Source organism: Euphorbia lathyris, chromosome 3, assembly GCF_963576675.1.
Source record: "Euphorbia lathyris chromosome 3, ddEupLath1.1, whole genome shotgun sequence".
Taxonomy (NCBI): Eukaryota; Viridiplantae; Streptophyta; class Magnoliopsida; order Malpighiales; family Euphorbiaceae; genus Euphorbia; species Euphorbia lathyris.
In genome coordinates this window covers 68,124,609-68,142,338 of record NC_088912.1, presented here as the reverse complement: position 1 = coordinate 68,142,338, position 17,730 = coordinate 68,124,609, and the positions used below count along the sequence as shown (strand labels likewise).

Below are 17,730 nucleotides of genomic sequence, written 5' to 3'. Positions count from 1 at the left end.
GAAGATGGCTCGCTTCGAGCGTCCAATTAGAGAAGGCAACCCAAGATATCTCCCAGTATCCAGTGGCGTTTGGATCTGGAGAATACCGCTAATAGCGTCCATAATCTCGCTTTTGACGTTTGAGCTAAAGAAAATCCCAGATTTTTCCAAATTAACAGCCTGGCCAGATACCCTTGCATAACTTTCTAGAATTTCTTTAACCCGAATGCTTTCAACCTCCGATCCCCCAAAGAACAAGAAACAATCACCTGCAAAGAAAAGATGAGTGATGCTTGACGCTCCACTACAGATTTGACAGCCTCTTATGGTACCTTCCTCCTCCCAATGGATCTCAGCACACAACAGAAACAGGTACGGGGACAGAGGGTCCCCTTGCCTAAGCCCTCTCCCTGGTAAGAAACAGTGCTTATGCATAGCATGATCCACCTGATCCATTTGTCACAAAAGCCCAGCCTTCTCATCACTTCTTTCAAGAAGCCCCAATCCATCCTATCATAGTCTTTAAAGGATGTTATTCACTTGTTTATTTGATATTATTGGATTTTTATATTTTTTTTACTTTTATGTAACTGTTAGATTTTTTAAACTGAAAAACATTTTTAGTAATCCACTTATTAGCAATGTTATAAAAACCGGACCGAACCGGCCGGTCGAACCGAAAACCGACCAGGAGCCAGTCCGATATAGTCCGGTTTGTTAAATCTTCAACAAACCGGACTCACCTGGGGTTGAACCGAGAACCGGTGGTCGGACCGGAAACCGGTGCAACCCCGGTTTTTTGAAGATTTATTTTTAAAAAGTTTATTAAATAAAAAAATAGAGATTTAGTAGCAGAAACTAAACCGCCGGCAAATGCAGAGAAATGAGAAGAGGGAGATGAAGAAAGCAAAGAGAAATCAAATACTGCTAAAACAAAATACTGCTAATAAACCAAATGCTGTGGCTTTTTTGCTCTTTTGCTGTTATGAAGCTTTTTTTAGCAGAAAAAATGGAAGAATGGAAGTGTTTGAGGAGAGAGGAAGAAGGAAAGGGAGGGATTTTATGTGGGGATTTTGGAGACGTGTGAGATGAATTACATCTAAATGACAGTTCAAGACCTAGCAGTCTACTCTACTACTCTTTCTCTGTCTTTCTATCCGTCTGTATTACTAAATTTATTTTTTATTTTTACAGTTCAAGACCTAGTAGTCTCACATGTCATCCCTTTAAATTTTTTAGAGGTGAAAGTAAATAACAATAATTCTAATAATATACCACCTTAATAAACAAAAAATGAAAAAAATAAGTTAGGCGTATTTTGTATTAAAAAAATTCTGTTATATATTTAAGAAAGTTAGCGAAATTTTTATTTATTTTAGATATATAAAATTATAAAAATAATTTTAAATTAATTATATATATTTAATATATAAATATTATTTATTTATTTATTACATCATCCGGTTCGACCAATCCGAACCATCCGGTCAGACCAAATAACCCGTGATCCATTTATAAATCCGATTTGATGTCCAATTCGATTATGATAACATTGCTTGTTAGTGGGTTTGGCATGAACTTCGATATAAGTTGGATTTTGGATGCGACGGGCCTCAATTTTGATTGTAATAAGGAAGGCGGTACTCACGTCACGTGCCACCGCTATGCTTTATCTCCAATCAGTATATATCATATATCCCATTTCCTCCCCACATTTTCGCTTATTTTCTCCTCTGAGTGCCCGCTATACTTCTACACTTCTTACTGAGCGAAGGCCGGGCTTCAACTCTTCTAAACCCTAAAACCCCAACAAACAAATACCAGCGACCTTCAGAGCTCATTGTTGAAGTTCATATATACAGGATTGTATGTTCCGATCTGTTATACTGTCTCTTCTAGTGATTTCGGGTTTCTCTTTTAGATCCTGAGTTGAGCAACATGTGGAATAATAATGGAGAGCCGCATATTGCGCCGCCGGGGACGGTCGTTCCGTCGATACCGCCTCCACCTATCCCGGCACAGCCTTCTTATACTGTGCTCCCACCGCGAAATCCTCCTACGCCAGCTGAGGCGGAGGCAAAGCTGGAAGAAAAGGCCAGGAAATGGCAACAGCTTAATACGAAGAGATACAGTGACAAAAGAAAATTTGGATTTGTAGAGACTCAGAAAGAGGACATGCCTCCTGAGCATGTGAGGAAAATTATCAGGTGAGGTTTAGGGTTTTGCTTTGAGACCAATGTGATTTTTCTAGCGTTTTTTAGTATCTGACTTACTGGCATTTCTGTTTTAGCTTTTGGCCGTGGTTTTTTTAAATCTGAATTCTTGTTTTGGTCAGCTATGAACTAGATGGTAAGTGTTTTATTAATGTTCCTACTTTTCTCCTAAAAAATGACACCTTAATTGTTAAATAAATTTATTCTTAGTAAGTTCTGCGAATAGTAGGTACTAGATAATACTTGTTAACTGCTCATTAGCTTGCCCAAAATCTGATATTTTACTGAAGCTTGTCTTGAATCCTGATATTGGTGACCTTGCACATGATTAGTTAAATTTGCTCGTTAAATTTTCTTTTCTTTTGGACAGAGACCATGGGGATATGTCCTCCAAGAAATATCGGCATGATAAACGTGTGTATCTTGGAGCACTTAAATTCATTCCGCATGCCGTTTACAAGCTTCTTGAAAATATGCCAATGCCCTGGGAGCAGGTTCGGGATGTCAAGGTTCTGTACCATATTACTGGGGCCATAACATTTGTGAATGAAATCCCATGGGTTGTTGAGCCTATTTACTTAGCACAGGTATGCTGTATCTCTCTTAATATCTGTTTGTCTAATCTCTGTTTGTGGCAGACAACTAGAAGTACTAATAAATATCCTTTGTTTTTGCATAATTTGACATTTTATTTCAATTAGTTTAGCTTCAGTTCTTTTTTTTAGGCAACTGATTATTTTTGATATTTCTGCAGTGGGGTACAATGTGGATCATGATGCGAAGAGAGAAGAGGGACCGGCGACACTTCAAGAGAATGAGATTTCCACCATTTGATGATGAAGAACCGCCATTGGACTATGCTGATAATTTGTTAGATGTTGATCCTTTGGAGCCTATTCAATTAGAGTTGGATGAAGAAGAAGATTCTGCTGTTTACACATGGTTCTATGACCATAAGCCTCTTGTTAAAACAAAGCTAATCAATGGTCCAAGTTATAGGAAGTGGCATCTCTCCCTTCCCATTATGGCAACTCTTCATCGGTTGGCAGGGCAGCTCCTTTCTGATCTAATTGATCGCAACTATTTTTACTTGTTTGACATGGAGTCCTTCTTTACAGCTAAAGCCTTGAACATGTGCATACCTGGTATATGTCAATAACTCTATTATCAAGCACTCTAGTCATGCGTGTTTATGTGTTTGTTTTTTTGTGTTTTAATGTTGATGAGCTTGAAGTTTTTTGTATGTTTAGTCAATTTTGTTATTGAGGGTGTTAATGATGTTCTTTTGAGCGGGCCATTTGAATAAAACTTATTTAGTAGAATAGAGATGGTCATATTATTTTCACTGGGTGATGAGGTAGAAGTTACTGGGTGCTCGCGCGATCTTTTGATTTGGTAGTATGTTTGTTTTTTTCTCACAATCTTTCATTTCATTATTACTCCTTCCATTCCACTTTATAAGTCATTTAGTTTTGTTTCCCAAATATAAGTCATTCTAGTTTTCCAAGAATTTAAGCATTAATTTTTTGTCTTGGTCCATGTGTTTTTGAACATTCCAATCTTATTCTCCAACAGAGAGATTTTTTTTAGTTAACCAATATAAATTCATTAATTTGACTATATATTAATTGTATTTCTTAATTTGTGTGAAGTACCCTAGAATTATATAATGGAATGGAGGGAGTATCTAGTTTATATATATAAACTTCGTGTTTATAGTGTCTTGAATTTTCTATCAGTTGATAAATTCTACTGATGGAGGTGCGATTAAGTTGTAGACAATGTTAACTCGTGCTTCAGTTAAATCGTTTCAAGATAAAGAAGTTCATTGAGTATAGTGGTTGCCTATGGCCTTTTTTTTTGTGTGGTAAAGTTGGTTAAACCAATGTCTAATGACAACGACGTGCTTTTTGAGCTTAAGTTAAGGCAGTTGATTGAACTTGCAGTCTGTCTCTGTTTGGTTTCTTTTGAGATCTGTTAGCATTTGAAAACTGTCATGGAACCAATTGAACTAAAAGCTTAAGCTGATAGTTAAAGGTCCACTTCGTATTAATATCTGACACCCCCCAAGACGCCAATGCCCACTGGGCTTGAAGCGTGCACAACACAGGCCCATATTACCATGTCGTGCAATTAAATCAACAAATGGGGCTGTCAGGAATGGAACCCTAGGCCACTTGGTCAAAGAGGCTCTGATACCATGTCACCGAACCAATTGAACTAAAAGCTTAAGCTTATAGTTAAAGGTCCACTTCATATTAATATCCGACAAAAGCCAAGCATTTGTATGCAAAATCTGCTTTAGTTCATGAAAAAATTATGCTGTATTGCAGATGCAGCTTGTTACTGTTCCAATTTCTCAATTGTTTCAAATTTTATTGTTATCATGTGTTTTGTTCTTTCTCATAACCTGAACATATATGCAAAGGAACTTGGATCAAGTCTAGAATTTCACTTTGTTGGAACTTGGAATACATTTGGGTGGATAGTTCCTATGTGATGTCAATTATGCTAGGATTGTAAATTACACTGACGAGTCGTTGAACATTCTTGACATTTTTTATTCTCTGATTGTATTCATGGCTTTCTCTATTTTTGCTCTTGTGCAGGTGGCCCAAAGTTTGAACCCTTGTACCGTGACATGGAAAAAGGGGATGAGGATTGGAATGAGTTTAATGATATTAACAAACTTATTATTCGGTCACCTCTGAGGACAGAATATAGAATCGCATTCCCTCACCTTTATAACAATCGGCCGAGGAAAGTAAAACTTTGTGTATATCACACACCCATGGTCATGTTCATCAAAGCTGAAGATCCTGATTTACCTGCATTCTATTATGATCCACTGATACACCCTATAACCTCCATTAACAAGGAACGTCGCGAGAAGAAGACTCATGATGATGATGAGGATGATGATTTCATTATGCCAGAAGGAGTTGAACCTTTACTGGAAGAAACTCAGCTTTATACAGACACCACAGCTGCTGGAATTTCGCTGTTATTTGCCCCACGGCCCTTCAACATGAGATCAGGTCGGATGCGACGAGCTGAAGATATACCCCTTGTGTCTGAGTGGTATAAGGAGCATTGGTGAGATTCTAATTTTCTTTGCTTCTTATGAATAACCTCTGTTTCCTATATGATCAATCTAATTTTATTTGGTTCTATCTTTTTCAGTCCTCCGTCGTATCCGGTGAAGGTTAGGGTGAGCTATCAGAAATTGTTGAAATGTTTTGTCTTGAATGAACTGCATCATCGACCGCCCAAAGCACAGAAAAAGAAGCATTTGTTTCGGTCTCTAGCAGCAACTAAGTTCTTCCAAACTACTGAACTTGATTGGGCTGAAGCAGGATTACAAGTTTGTAAGCAGGGATACAACATGTTGAATCTGTTGATTCACAGGAAAAATTTGAACTACCTCCATCTTGATTATAATTTTAACCTTAAGCCTGTGAAAACACTTACTACGAAGGAGCGGAAGAAGTCAAGGTTTGGTAATGCTTTTCATCTCTGCCGTGAGATTCTGCGTTTGACGAAACTTGTGGTGGATGCAAATATCCAGTTCCGCCTGGGTAATGTTGATGCATTCCAACTGGCTGATGGTTTGCAATACATTTTTTCTCATGTTGGTCAGTTGACTGGAATGTATCGGTACAAGTACAGACTGATGCGACAGATTCGAATGTGCAAAGACTTGAAGCATCTGATATATTACCGCTTCAATACTGGTCCGGTTGGTAAAGGACCTGGATGTGGATTTTGGGCACCAATGTGGAGGGTATGGTTGTTTTTCCTACGTGGTATTGTGCCTCTTCTAGAGCGTTGGTTAGGAAATCTTCTTGCCCGGCAATTTGAAGGGCGCCATTCAAAAGGAACAGCGAAGACTGTTACTAAGCAACGTGTTGAGAGTCACTTTGACTTGGAGCTTCGTGCTGCTGTGATGCATGATGTTCTTGATGCCATGCCAGGTTATTTCTCAAATATTTATCTTTTCTTTTGATGTCTAGTTCTCTTCCCTACTTGTTTTTATTTCTTCTAGGTCAGCATTTGTTTAATATGGTAATGCATTGCTAACATTGCAGAGGGTATCAAGCAAAACAAAGCTAGAACCATTCTGCAGCACCTTAGTGAGGCTTGGCGCTGTTGGAAAGCGAACATTCCCTGGAAGGTTCCTGGCTTACCTGTTCCTATTGAAAATATGATTCTTCGTTATGTCAAGTCAAAAGCAGACTGGTGGACAAACGTTGCTCACTATAATCGTGAGCGTATAAGGAGAGGAGCAACTGTTGATAAGACAGTTTGTCGAAAAAATCTAGGAAGGTTGACTCGCCTTTGGCTGAAGGCTGAACAGGTAATTTGTGTTGTTGAGATATATTTTGAAATATTTCCTTTTCGGCCATGTATTCTATAAATGAGTTAGTTAGCTACGTTCTTCATTACTTGTTTCTTTTGAAATATTTCATTGGCCTTTCTGCCACATGTTCTACAAATGAATTAACTATGCTCTCCAGTCCATTATTTGTTTCTCTGTGCATGTTCTTTATTCTCATTATCTCAGTAATTTTACTTTCCAATGTTGCCTTCTAGGAGCGTCAACATAACTATTTGAAAGATGGTCCATATGTCACCCCAGAAGAAGCAGTTGCTATTTATACAACAACTGTGCATTGGCTGGAGTCCAGGAAGTTTTCCCCAATCCCATTTCCTCCTCTATCATACAAGCACGATACTAAGCTACTTATCCTTGCGTTGGAAAGGTTGAAAGAATCATACAGTGTAGCTGTGAGATTAAATCAACTACAGAGGGAAGAGTTGGGTCTTATTGAACAGGCCTATGATAACCCACATGAAGCTCTGTCAAGGATCAAGCGTCACCTGCTTACTCAGCGTGCCTTTAAAGAAGTGAGTTACTATTGATGATGATTCCACCTTGACGATTGTTTGACTACCTTGCAGTAGCCTTGCAGTAGAATGTGAAATGATACTGATTTATCTGAATTTTTTTTATGCAGGTTGGAATAGAGTTCATGGATTTGTATAGTGCTTTAATTCCAGTATATGAGATTGAACCTCTTGAGAAGATAACAGATGCATATCTTGACCAATATCTGTGGTATGAAGGTGACAAGCGACATCTCTTTCCAAACTGGATCAAGCCTGCAGATTCAGAGCCTCCGCCACTGCTTGTTTATAAATGGTGTCAAGGCATAAACAATTTGCAGGGTATTTGGGACACAAGTGATGGCCAGTGTGTTGTAATGCTTCAGACTAAGTTTGAAAAATTCTTTGAAAAGATTGATTTGACAATGCTAAACAGGTAATCATCGGTCAGATAATGGTGTTAACTGTATTAGAACTAAGTTCCAGTGTTATATTATACTATTTCTGATACAACTGTTTTTTTACAGGCTTCTTCGTTTGGTTCTTGATCACAACATAGCTGATTATGTCACTGCAAAGAACAATGTTGTATTGTCTTACAAAGACATGAGTCACACCAACTCATATGGTTTGATACGTGGTCTGCAATTTGCTTCTTTTGTTGTCCAGTATTATGGACTTGTGCTAGATCTGCTACTTCTTGGACTGACTAGAGCGAGTGAGATTGCTGGTCCACCCCAGATGCCTAATGAATTCATCACTTATTGGGATACAAAAGTTGAGACTCGACACCCAATTCGGTTGTATTCAAGGTATATTGATAGGGTTCATATATTGTTCCGTTTCACTCATGAAGAGGCACGAGATCTTATCCAGCGCTATCTTACCGAGCATCCTGATCCAAACAATGAAAACATGGTTGGATACCAAAACAAGAAATGCTGGCCCAGAGATGCAAGAATGAGGCTTATGAAACATGATGGTATTTATTTCCCCTTCAACAAAATTATTGCTTCTAATTTTATGAACTCATTTCCACGAGTAATGTTGTTTTTCTTTGTTTGCCCTTTCAGTTAACCTTGGGAGAAGTGTATTCTGGGATATGAAGAACCGTCTCCCTCGAAGCATCACAACTTTGGAGTGGGAGAACAGCTTTGTTTCTGTTTACAGCAAGGACAATCCAAACTTGCTTTTCAGCATGTATGTGTTCAACATTGTGATTTTATATTTGTCTGGTGGACATTTAAAAAAAATGCACCACTTCAGAGAGTATATGTGGTATAGGGTTTTTGAAGGAAAAAAGTCTTTAGCCCCTTTCCTTGAGATGCTCGTTCGGTTATAGACATAACATGTTCTACATTTTTTTTTGTTTGTGCGTTTGCGCACATGTTTGCCTGAGTTTGACTACATTTATTTCCCTTATTTAGGTGTGGGTTTGAAGTACGAATACTCCCTAAAATAAGGATGACTCAGGAAGCATTCAGCAATACCAGAGACGGGGTCTGGAATTTGCAGAATGAGCAGACTAAGGAGCGGACAGCTGTTGCTTTTCTACGTGTTGATGATGAGCATATGAAGGTGTTCGAAAATCGCGTGAGGCAGATTCTTATGTCATCAGGGTCAACTACTTTCACAAAAATTGTCAACAAATGGAATACAGCCCTTATAGGTATTTAATTTTGCTGTAATTCAAGTTACCCTTTTTGCCTTGTCATCCCTGGTTGCTGATTTCCTTCCCTTGTATTTCTGTAGGCTTGATGACTTATTTCCGCGAAGCTACTGTGCATACTCAGGAACTTTTAGATTTGCTGGTTAAGTGTGAAAATAAAATTCAAACTCGGATTAAGATTGGTTTGAACTCAAAAATGCCAAGCCGGTTAGTCTATAGTTCATGCAGTTGTCCTGATTTTGTGATTTGATTGATATGCTTATCTTAATTTACTGTGGTTTCAGATTTCCTCCTGTTATTTTCTATACGCCAAAAGAAATTGGAGGACTTGGAATGCTGTCAATGGGTCACATATTGATCCCACAAAGCGACCTTCGTTATAGCCAGCAAACAGATGTTGGTGTAACCCACTTCAGGAGTGGAATGAGCCATGAGGAGGACCAGCTCATTCCAAATCTTTATCGTTACATTCAGGTAGGCATTCAGTTGTATACTAGATATATATATACACATATATAACATCATTCTGTTTTTATGTGTGACTGAATCTCTATTCTGATCTTGTTACTGGTGTCTGCACAGCCATGGGAGAGTGAGTTCATAGATTCACAGCGTGTCTGGGCAGAGTATGCCCTTAAGAGGCAAGAAGCGCAAGCACAAAACAGGCGTTTAACACTTGAAGATCTGGAAGTAAGTCCGTGTGCTATCTTCATGTTAATTCTCTAATTTTCTTTTCATTTTTAATGCTTCTCCATATTTTTCTAATGATTTGAAAATAGGCTTTGAGTTCAAACCAAGTTTCTCAAGATTTTCAATTAGTTTTTTAATCTTTCTACAATTCCTCGACAGGATTCTTGGGACAGGGGAATTCCACGAATCAACACTTTATTTCAGAAGGACCGTCACACTCTAGCATATGATAAAGGATGGAGAGTGCGGACAGATTTCAAGCAATATCAAGTTCTAAAACAGAATCCTTTCTGGTGGACTCACCAGAGGCATGATGGAAAATTATGGAACTTGAACAATTACCGAACTGATGTCATCCAAGCTCTTGGTGGTGTTGAGGGAATTCTGGAGCATACCTTGTTCAAAGGAACATAGTAAGTTTATCATGTTTCATATAGGTGGCTTATATTAACTGTTAGCAAATGAAGGCCCTATGTGTATAATGTGTTGTCCGTTTCATTAGAAATCCTTTTCATTTTATCTCTATCGTGAACACTTCTTAACTGCTATACGTCTAATTTTTTTTTTTCAGTTTCCCCACCTGGGAAGGTCTCTTCTGGGAGAAAGCATCTGGTTTTGAAGAGTCAATGAAGTATAAGAAGCTGACCAATGCGCAGAGGTCTGGTTTGAACCAAATTCCCAACAGGAGATTCACTCTGTGGTGGTCACCTACAATTAATCGGGCCAATGTTTATGTTGGTTTCCAAGTGCAGTTAGATCTGACTGGCATTTTTATGCATGGAAAGATTCCAACCTTGAAGATTTCACTGATTCAGATATTTCGAGCTCATTTGTGGCAGAAGATTCATGAGAGTGTTGTTATGGATCTCTGTCAAGTCTTAGATCAGGAGCTTGATGCTCTAGAAATTGAAACTGTGCAGAAGGAAACAATTCATCCAAGAAAGAGTTACAAGATGAACAGCTCCTGTGCAGACATTCTCCTTTTTGCTGCTCATAGGTGGCCTATGTCAAAACCTAGTCTTGTGGCCGAGTCAAAAGATGTCTTTGATCAGAAGGCTAGCAATAAATACTGGATAGATGTACAACTCCGATGGGGTGACTATGATTCTCATGATATTGAGCGGTATACAAGGGCAAAATTTATGGATTACACAACAGATAACATGTCAATATATCCATCTCCAACTGGTGTGTTACTCTTCTTTTCTTTATTCTCTGCATTTAATCTTCTACTTCTGTTCTAGATTAACATTCATTTGATTTCCACAGGGGTTATGATTGGGCTTGATCTGGCATACAATTTACATTCTGCATTCGGTAACTGGTTTCCTGGATCAAAACCATTACTAGCTCAGGCAATGAATAAAATAATGAAGGTAGCATAAGTCCTTTTCACATTTAAATAGTTGATTATTTATGAAAGTTTTACATGTGTGTATGTCTTGGCTGATGGTTCATTTTGATGCAGTCAAACCCAGCTTTGTATGTCTTGAGGGAGCGTATAAGGAAAGGTTTGCAGTTGTATTCGTCTGAGCCTACAGAGCCGTACTTGTCATCCCAGAACTATGGTGAGATTTTCAGCAATCAGATCATATGGTTCGTTGATGATACCAATGTGTATCGTGTCACAATCCACAAGACTTTTGAAGGAAATCTTACAACAAAACCCATAAATGGTGCGATATTTATATTCAATCCAAGAACCGGTCAACTGTTTTTGAAGGTTGGTTATGCAATTGAGTATTAAATTTTAAGATAATGCAATATGCTATGCCAATTCTGATCATTGTTAATCTAATCTTTTGCAGGTCATCCACACTAGTGTATGGGCTGGACAGAAGCGTCTTGGTCAACTTGCTAAGTGGAAAACTGCTGAAGAGGTTGCTGCTCTTGTTCGGTCTTTGCCTGTTGAAGAACAACCAAAGCAAATTATTGTGACTCGTAAAGGGATGCTTGATCCATTGGAGGTTCATTTGCTTGATTTCCCGAATATAGTTATTAAAGGAAGTGAGTTACAGTTGCCATTCCAGGCATGTTTGAAGATAGAGAAGTTTGGGGATCTAATTCTGAAGGCAACAGAACCACAAATGGTCCTGTTCAATATATATGATGACTGGTTGAAGAGTATATCATCATACACTGCATTTTCTCGACTCATTTTGATCCTTCGAGCACTTCATGTGAATAATGAAAAAGCAAAGATGCTACTGAAACCGGACAAAAGCATTATTACGGAACCACACCATATCTGGCCTTCACTAACAGATGATCAATGGATGAAGGTTGAGGTTGCTTTAAGAGATCTTATACTTTCTGACTATGCCAAGAAGAACAATGTGAACACATCAGCTCTGACACAATCCGAGATCCGTGATATCATTCTTGGAGCTGAGATCACTCCTCCTTCTCAACAAAGACAACAGATTGCAGAGATTGAGAAACAGGTATGATGCTGGCTGAATTATAATCTGTATATCAGTTTTATGGATACACTGATTGGCAAGTCTTAACATCGGGTGATGTTTCTATTTTCAGGCAAAAGAGGCAAGCCAGCTCACAGCAGTTACTACAAGGACAACGAATGTGCATGGCGATGAACTAATTGTCACCACCACAAGTCCCTATGAACAGTCTGCTTTTGGTTCCAAAACGGATTGGCGTGTCAGAGCAATATCAGCTACAAATCTCTACCTTCGAGTCAATCATATATATGTAAATTCAGAGGATATCAAGGTCAGCACATACATGTTAACATTTTTTCTCTGTTAATAATAAAATCAATGTACTAATGCTGGTTTCTCGTGATTTTACAGGAAACTGGATATACATATATCATGCCGAAAAACATTTTGAAGAAGTTCATATGCATAGCAGATTTGCGAACCCAAATTTCAGGGTACTTGTATGGTATAAGTCCCCCGGACAACCCTCAGGTAAAAGAGATCCGGTGTATTGCAATGCCACCCCAATGGGGGACTCATCAACAAGTTCATCTACCATCAGCTCTTCCTGAGCATGATTTCCTCAATGATCTGGAGCCTCTTGGATGGATGCACACCCAACCGAATGAGCTTCCTCAGCTGTCACCACAGGTTTGGCTAACTTGGTGGAATTCTAATATTAATAATGTGTCGAATGTTTGTTGTGGTATGGTGTATGACCTGAGAAAGTCTCAATCTCAACCTTGCAGGATCTTACAGCTCATGCCCGTATATTAGAGAACAACAAGCAATGGGATGGTGAGAAGTGCATTATATTGACTTGCAGTTTCACTCCAGGGTCGTGCTCATTAACTGCATATAAGCTAACTCCTAGTGGGTACGAGTGGGGACGTGTGAACAAGGATACAGGAAGCAATCCTCATGGTTACTTACCAACTCATTATGAGAAGGTCCAGATGTTATTGAGTGACCGCTTCCTCGGTTTCTACATGGTGAGTAGAATTCTATTGGTTGCATTATGATTATGTTTGTACGAGTAAATATTTTTGATTATGGTTGACATGATATCCATTCATCTTTGTGAATACATACAGACTCCAGATAATGGTCCTTGGAATTACAATTTCATGGGAGTGAAGCATACAGTGAGCATGAAGTATGGAATAAAGCTAGGGACACCAAGGGAGTATTACCACGAGGATCACAGACCAACTCATTACCTGGAGTTCAGCAACTTGGAGGAAGGTGATATTGCAGAGGGTGATCGGGAGGATACATTCAACTAACTTGAGTTCAGTGCTGTTCTTATTTTTCTTTTGTAGTTAAACATTTCAGCCAGCAAACTTTTGGGGTGAAAATAACTCTGTTGTATTTTGTAGACTAGGGATGTATATCTCCAACCTACTTAATGAGCTGTATATATTTTGGCTTTGGAAATGAAAGTTCCTATAGATTTTGTTGTCCCCCATTTTGGATGGGGCTCGGCTCTTTCAGTATTTTTGTGAGAACCGCTTCATTTGAATATACTTCTTATTTGTTTTTTATGGGTGGGTATAATCAGAGGTTGAGAATCTGGATCAACAGGTTGAAAATATATAAATATTCGAGTATTATATGTTAATTCCTATAATGTAATATATATAATGTATGTGTGCATGTTTATTACTATTGAATAAATTGGGCTTAATACATCATTTGCTCCCTAAACTTATCCAAAAGGTTGATTGGCCCTCTGAAGTTTCAGAGTGTTCCGATAGTCCCCTCAACTTACATAAACTATTCAGTTAGTCCTCTGAATTTGCGTAAAATGTAATCAACTGATCATTCGGTTGTAAAAAAGTAAGTTAAATACGGAAGATGTATTAGATGTATTCCACGCATCTTAGAATGTTATTACATAATTTAAAAATAGATTAAAAATAAAGTTATTACTTGTTCAACTATAAAACTAATCTTCTCTAATATTAGAACTCAGGTCATTTTACTTTTTTTTTTAAGAAGCGTCTAATATATCTTTCGTGTTTAACTTACTTTTTTTTTTTTTTTTTGCAACCGAATGATCAATTGATTATTCAAAGGGCTAACTGAACATTTTATGTAAGTTGTGGGGGATATCGGGAAACTTTAAAAATTCAGGGGACCAATCAACCTTTTTGAACAAGTTCAGGTGGCAAATGATGTAGCTAATAAATTGAGATGTGGAAGGGTAATTCTTTTTATGGTGCCGTCTGGTAATTGAAGATTCTCTGTTGTTTGTGTTGATTTAATTGGATGAGAGTTTCGTTTTTCTTTCCTTTTAAAAATATCTCCTTAGTTGGGTTTTAAGTTAAAATTTAAAGGGGAGGGTTAAAAACTAACTCCAATAGCCTTTTAGGTCTTGTTTGGATGAAGTTATTTTAAAGTAAAGTAAGGTATGGTAAGGTAAGGTAAGTGAAGTGAATGAAATAATTTGTTGTGTTTGGATAGAAGGTAAAGTAAGTGATGGTTTAATAATGTAATTGTGTTTGGTTTGATGGTAAGGTAAAGTAAGGTAAGATAAGTTATATGCAAAATTATTTTTATATCCAAACAATATCTTATTTTAAAATAAAATATAGAGGGTAATTTTGGAAAAGAAAAATCTCTCACCTTCCTACCCCAAATTTGGGGTGTAAAGAAAATCAGCCAAATTTCACTTCACATACCCTCACTTACTATTACATTCAATTACACCTCAAAACAAACAAGATTAGCTACCTTCACTTACCCTCACTTACTTTAAAATACCTCCATCCAAACAAGCTGTTAGTTACTCCAATAGTGAGGTGGGCTAATTACAAACTTAGCCCAAATAAAAGGAAACATTTACATATCTATTGCACTTTGCTTTCATCTTACCAAATTAGACACTTTCAACCAATTTGGACAAAATTACCCTTAGTTCTATTCGATCGATCGATCTACTCCTGATTCAATTTCTGATACCAATCGTTAGCGATTTTTGAGATTATTGACGTATTATATTCAATTTCCCGTAGAAATTGTATGTTTTTAGCTTATATGTCTGCTTTTCTCATTGGTCTTGCCTCTTTCTTCATATCTAATAGTATCGTTTCAATTTCCTCTATTTTCCACAATTTTTCTCTATTTTCCTCATTGTTGTCGTATTTGTGACGAAATTTATCGTATTTCGTCACAAAGCGACAACATTTGCCGCATATTGTCGCAAATGCGATAACTCCTGTCGCATTTCGTCACAAATGCGACAAGGGTTGTCGCATTTGCGACGAAATGCGGCAACTGTTGTCGCATTTGTGACGCAATGCGACAAATTTCGTCACAAATGTGACAATAATGGAGAAAAATTGTGGAAAATAGAGGAAATTGAAACGATACCATTACAGATAAAGAAAGAGGCAAGACCAACGAGAAAAGCAGACGTATAAGCTAAAAACATACAATTTCTATGGGAAATTGAACATAATACGTTAATAATCTCAAACATCGCTAGCGATTGATATCAGAAATTGAAGAAGATGAACCGAAGAAGAAGTTGAAACGAAGAAGAAGAAGAAGAACCAGAAGAAGAAGAAGAAGAAGAAAAACCAGAAGAAGATGAAGCGGATGAAGAAGAAGCAGGAGTAGATCGATCGATCGAATAGAACTAAGGGTAATTTTATCCAAAGTGGTTGAAAGTATCTAATTTGATAAGATGGAAGCAAAGTGAGTGAGATATGTAAATGCCCCCTCTTAGTTGGACTAGATTTGTAATTAGCCCTAGTGAGGCTCAGTGATTTGAAAAGTTGGAGCTGATTTTTAACTCGTCATCCTTAAATTTTAACTTAAGAGCCAAACTAAGAGGTTGTTGGAGATGCTCTCAATCCTTTATTACTGAGGAGTTTTTTCCCACTGTTGATAAATATAATAATATTTGGAGTGGACATGAGAAGTATTGTTGAAGATGGTATATTTTAGCCGCTCTTCAAATCATCCAGAATCAATTTTTTATATTATTCTCCGATATGCTCAATATGATCTTTACCTTTTTTTTTCCGCTTCTTAGAATCTCATTATATATCGGTATACATTTCATTTAGTTTTAGAGCATCTCCAACAACCTTTTAAGTTGGCTATTAAGTTAAATTTGAGAAGAGAGAGTTAAAAATCAGTTTCAACCGTTTTTTAGTGACTCCTCAAATCACTAAGAGCCTCTCCATCCACTCTATTAATAGAGAACATCTCTCCATCTCTTAGTGTCTTCTAAATTCATTTTTTATTAATAATTTATTAGTAAATAATCTCTTTTCTTTCACTATTGGTAAATATAACAATCATTAATAATTTTAATTATAAAATAATAAATAAGGAATGAATATAAAAAATATTATTGGAGATGATATATGTTAATTACTCTTAAATCATTAAGAGTCAATTATTTATATTACACAAGTTAGTGTACTTTTTTATGTGACACAAGCTTTTTAGTCCTTACACGAGATGAGCAATTCTTCTTTCGTAGAAGCCTTTTCTCTTTCTTTTATACTACTTTCGGTTCTATAACTCTTTATTGCTGAAGTGTAAAAGTATTTTATACTTGTGGAGTAATGTAAACTGCTACAGTCTTGATAATATGTTGAAAGAATGTATGAACATTTCAAGTGAAAAAATATAATAAAATAATTAAATTTGTAGAATAATTTCGAGAAAGAACACCGCATACTAAAATAATTAGGGATAAGGTACCAAAATAGGTTTAAAGTTTTTGAAAAAGTACCAATTTAGGTTCAACGTTTAAAATAGCACTAATATAGGCTTAACGTTTACAACATAATATCAATTTAGGCTTAACGTTTACAATATAACATCAATTTAGGCCTCACGTACAAAATAGCACCAATATAAGCTTAACGTTTACAAAATAATACGAATTTAAGCTTAACATTTACAAAATATATACAATTTAAGCTAAACGTCATAGTTAAATTAATCATATCATACTCTTTCCCTATTAACTTTATATGTTATCTTTTTATTTAGTTCTATTTTCTTATTTATTATAATATAATTAATTAGTATTTTTACCCATTAAAACCTTGTTTTTCATCAACGATTCCATGACTACTAAATTTCATTGCTCACGTAATATATGCAAACTAAAAGTAATTTAATATCCACAATATTTCGAAATTTAAATTTCATTTGTTTTTCATGGAATGGTTGATGTAAAACAAATATAAGGTTTTAATGGGCAAAAATACTAATTAACGGTATTATAATAAATAAGAAAATAGAACTAAATAAAAAGATAACATATAAAGTTAATAGGAAAACAATATAATATGGTTAATTTAATTGTGACGTTTAGCTTAAATTTGATATATTTTGTAAACATTAAGCTTAAATTCATATTATTTTGTAAACGTTAAGCCTATATTGGTGCTATTTTGTACGTGGGGCCTAAATTGATGCTATATTGTAAACTTTAAGCCTAAATTGATATTATGTTGTAAACGTTAAACCTATATTGATGCTATTTTAAACGTTGAGCCTAATTTGGTACTTCCCTAAAAACCTTAGACCTATTTTGGTACCTTATCCCAAATAGCTAACTAATTTTTAAAAATTTCAAAGTACATTATTTACTAAATTAATTTTTTATACAAGGTATACAAATACCTTTAAATTGTCCGTCACAAGTAATTTTATTGCTAACGTCTTTTATATAGTTGATGGCTTAATATTGACAAACTGACTCAATTTCAAGCGTTATTAAAAAAATAAAAATATTTTGTTCCGGTATTCTTTATCAATTGCACAAATTAGTTTAGAGAGAAGTCATTCTAGGATGCATAACAAAATATTTGTTTGTTTG

General features: G+C 36.4%; 1 protein-coding gene across 1 annotated transcript; it reads left to right on the top strand.

The window, feature by feature from the left end:
- Positions 1 to 1,700: 1,700 nt before the first annotated feature.
- LOC136221955 (pre-mRNA-processing-splicing factor 8A) lies at positions 1,701 to 13,421 on the top strand. The gene is made up of 23 exons (XM_066009435.1): positions 1,701 to 2,186; positions 2,563 to 2,779; positions 2,947 to 3,337; positions 4,802 to 5,288; positions 5,376 to 6,166; positions 6,281 to 6,549; positions 6,786 to 7,100; positions 7,211 to 7,515; positions 7,607 to 8,061; positions 8,153 to 8,279; positions 8,507 to 8,748; positions 8,832 to 8,955; positions 9,033 to 9,222; positions 9,331 to 9,438; positions 9,598 to 9,851; positions 10,010 to 10,626; positions 10,708 to 10,814; positions 10,907 to 11,161; positions 11,247 to 11,882; positions 11,974 to 12,171; positions 12,252 to 12,530; positions 12,629 to 12,871; positions 12,974 to 13,421. Exons 1-23 carry the CDS (start codon positions 1,918 to 1,920, stop codon positions 13,163 to 13,165), a joined length of 7,071 nt encoding a protein of 2,356 aa, XP_065865507.1. The 5' UTR covers positions 1,701 to 1,917; the 3' UTR covers positions 13,166 to 13,421.
- Positions 13,422 to 17,730: the final 4,309 nt, after the last annotated feature.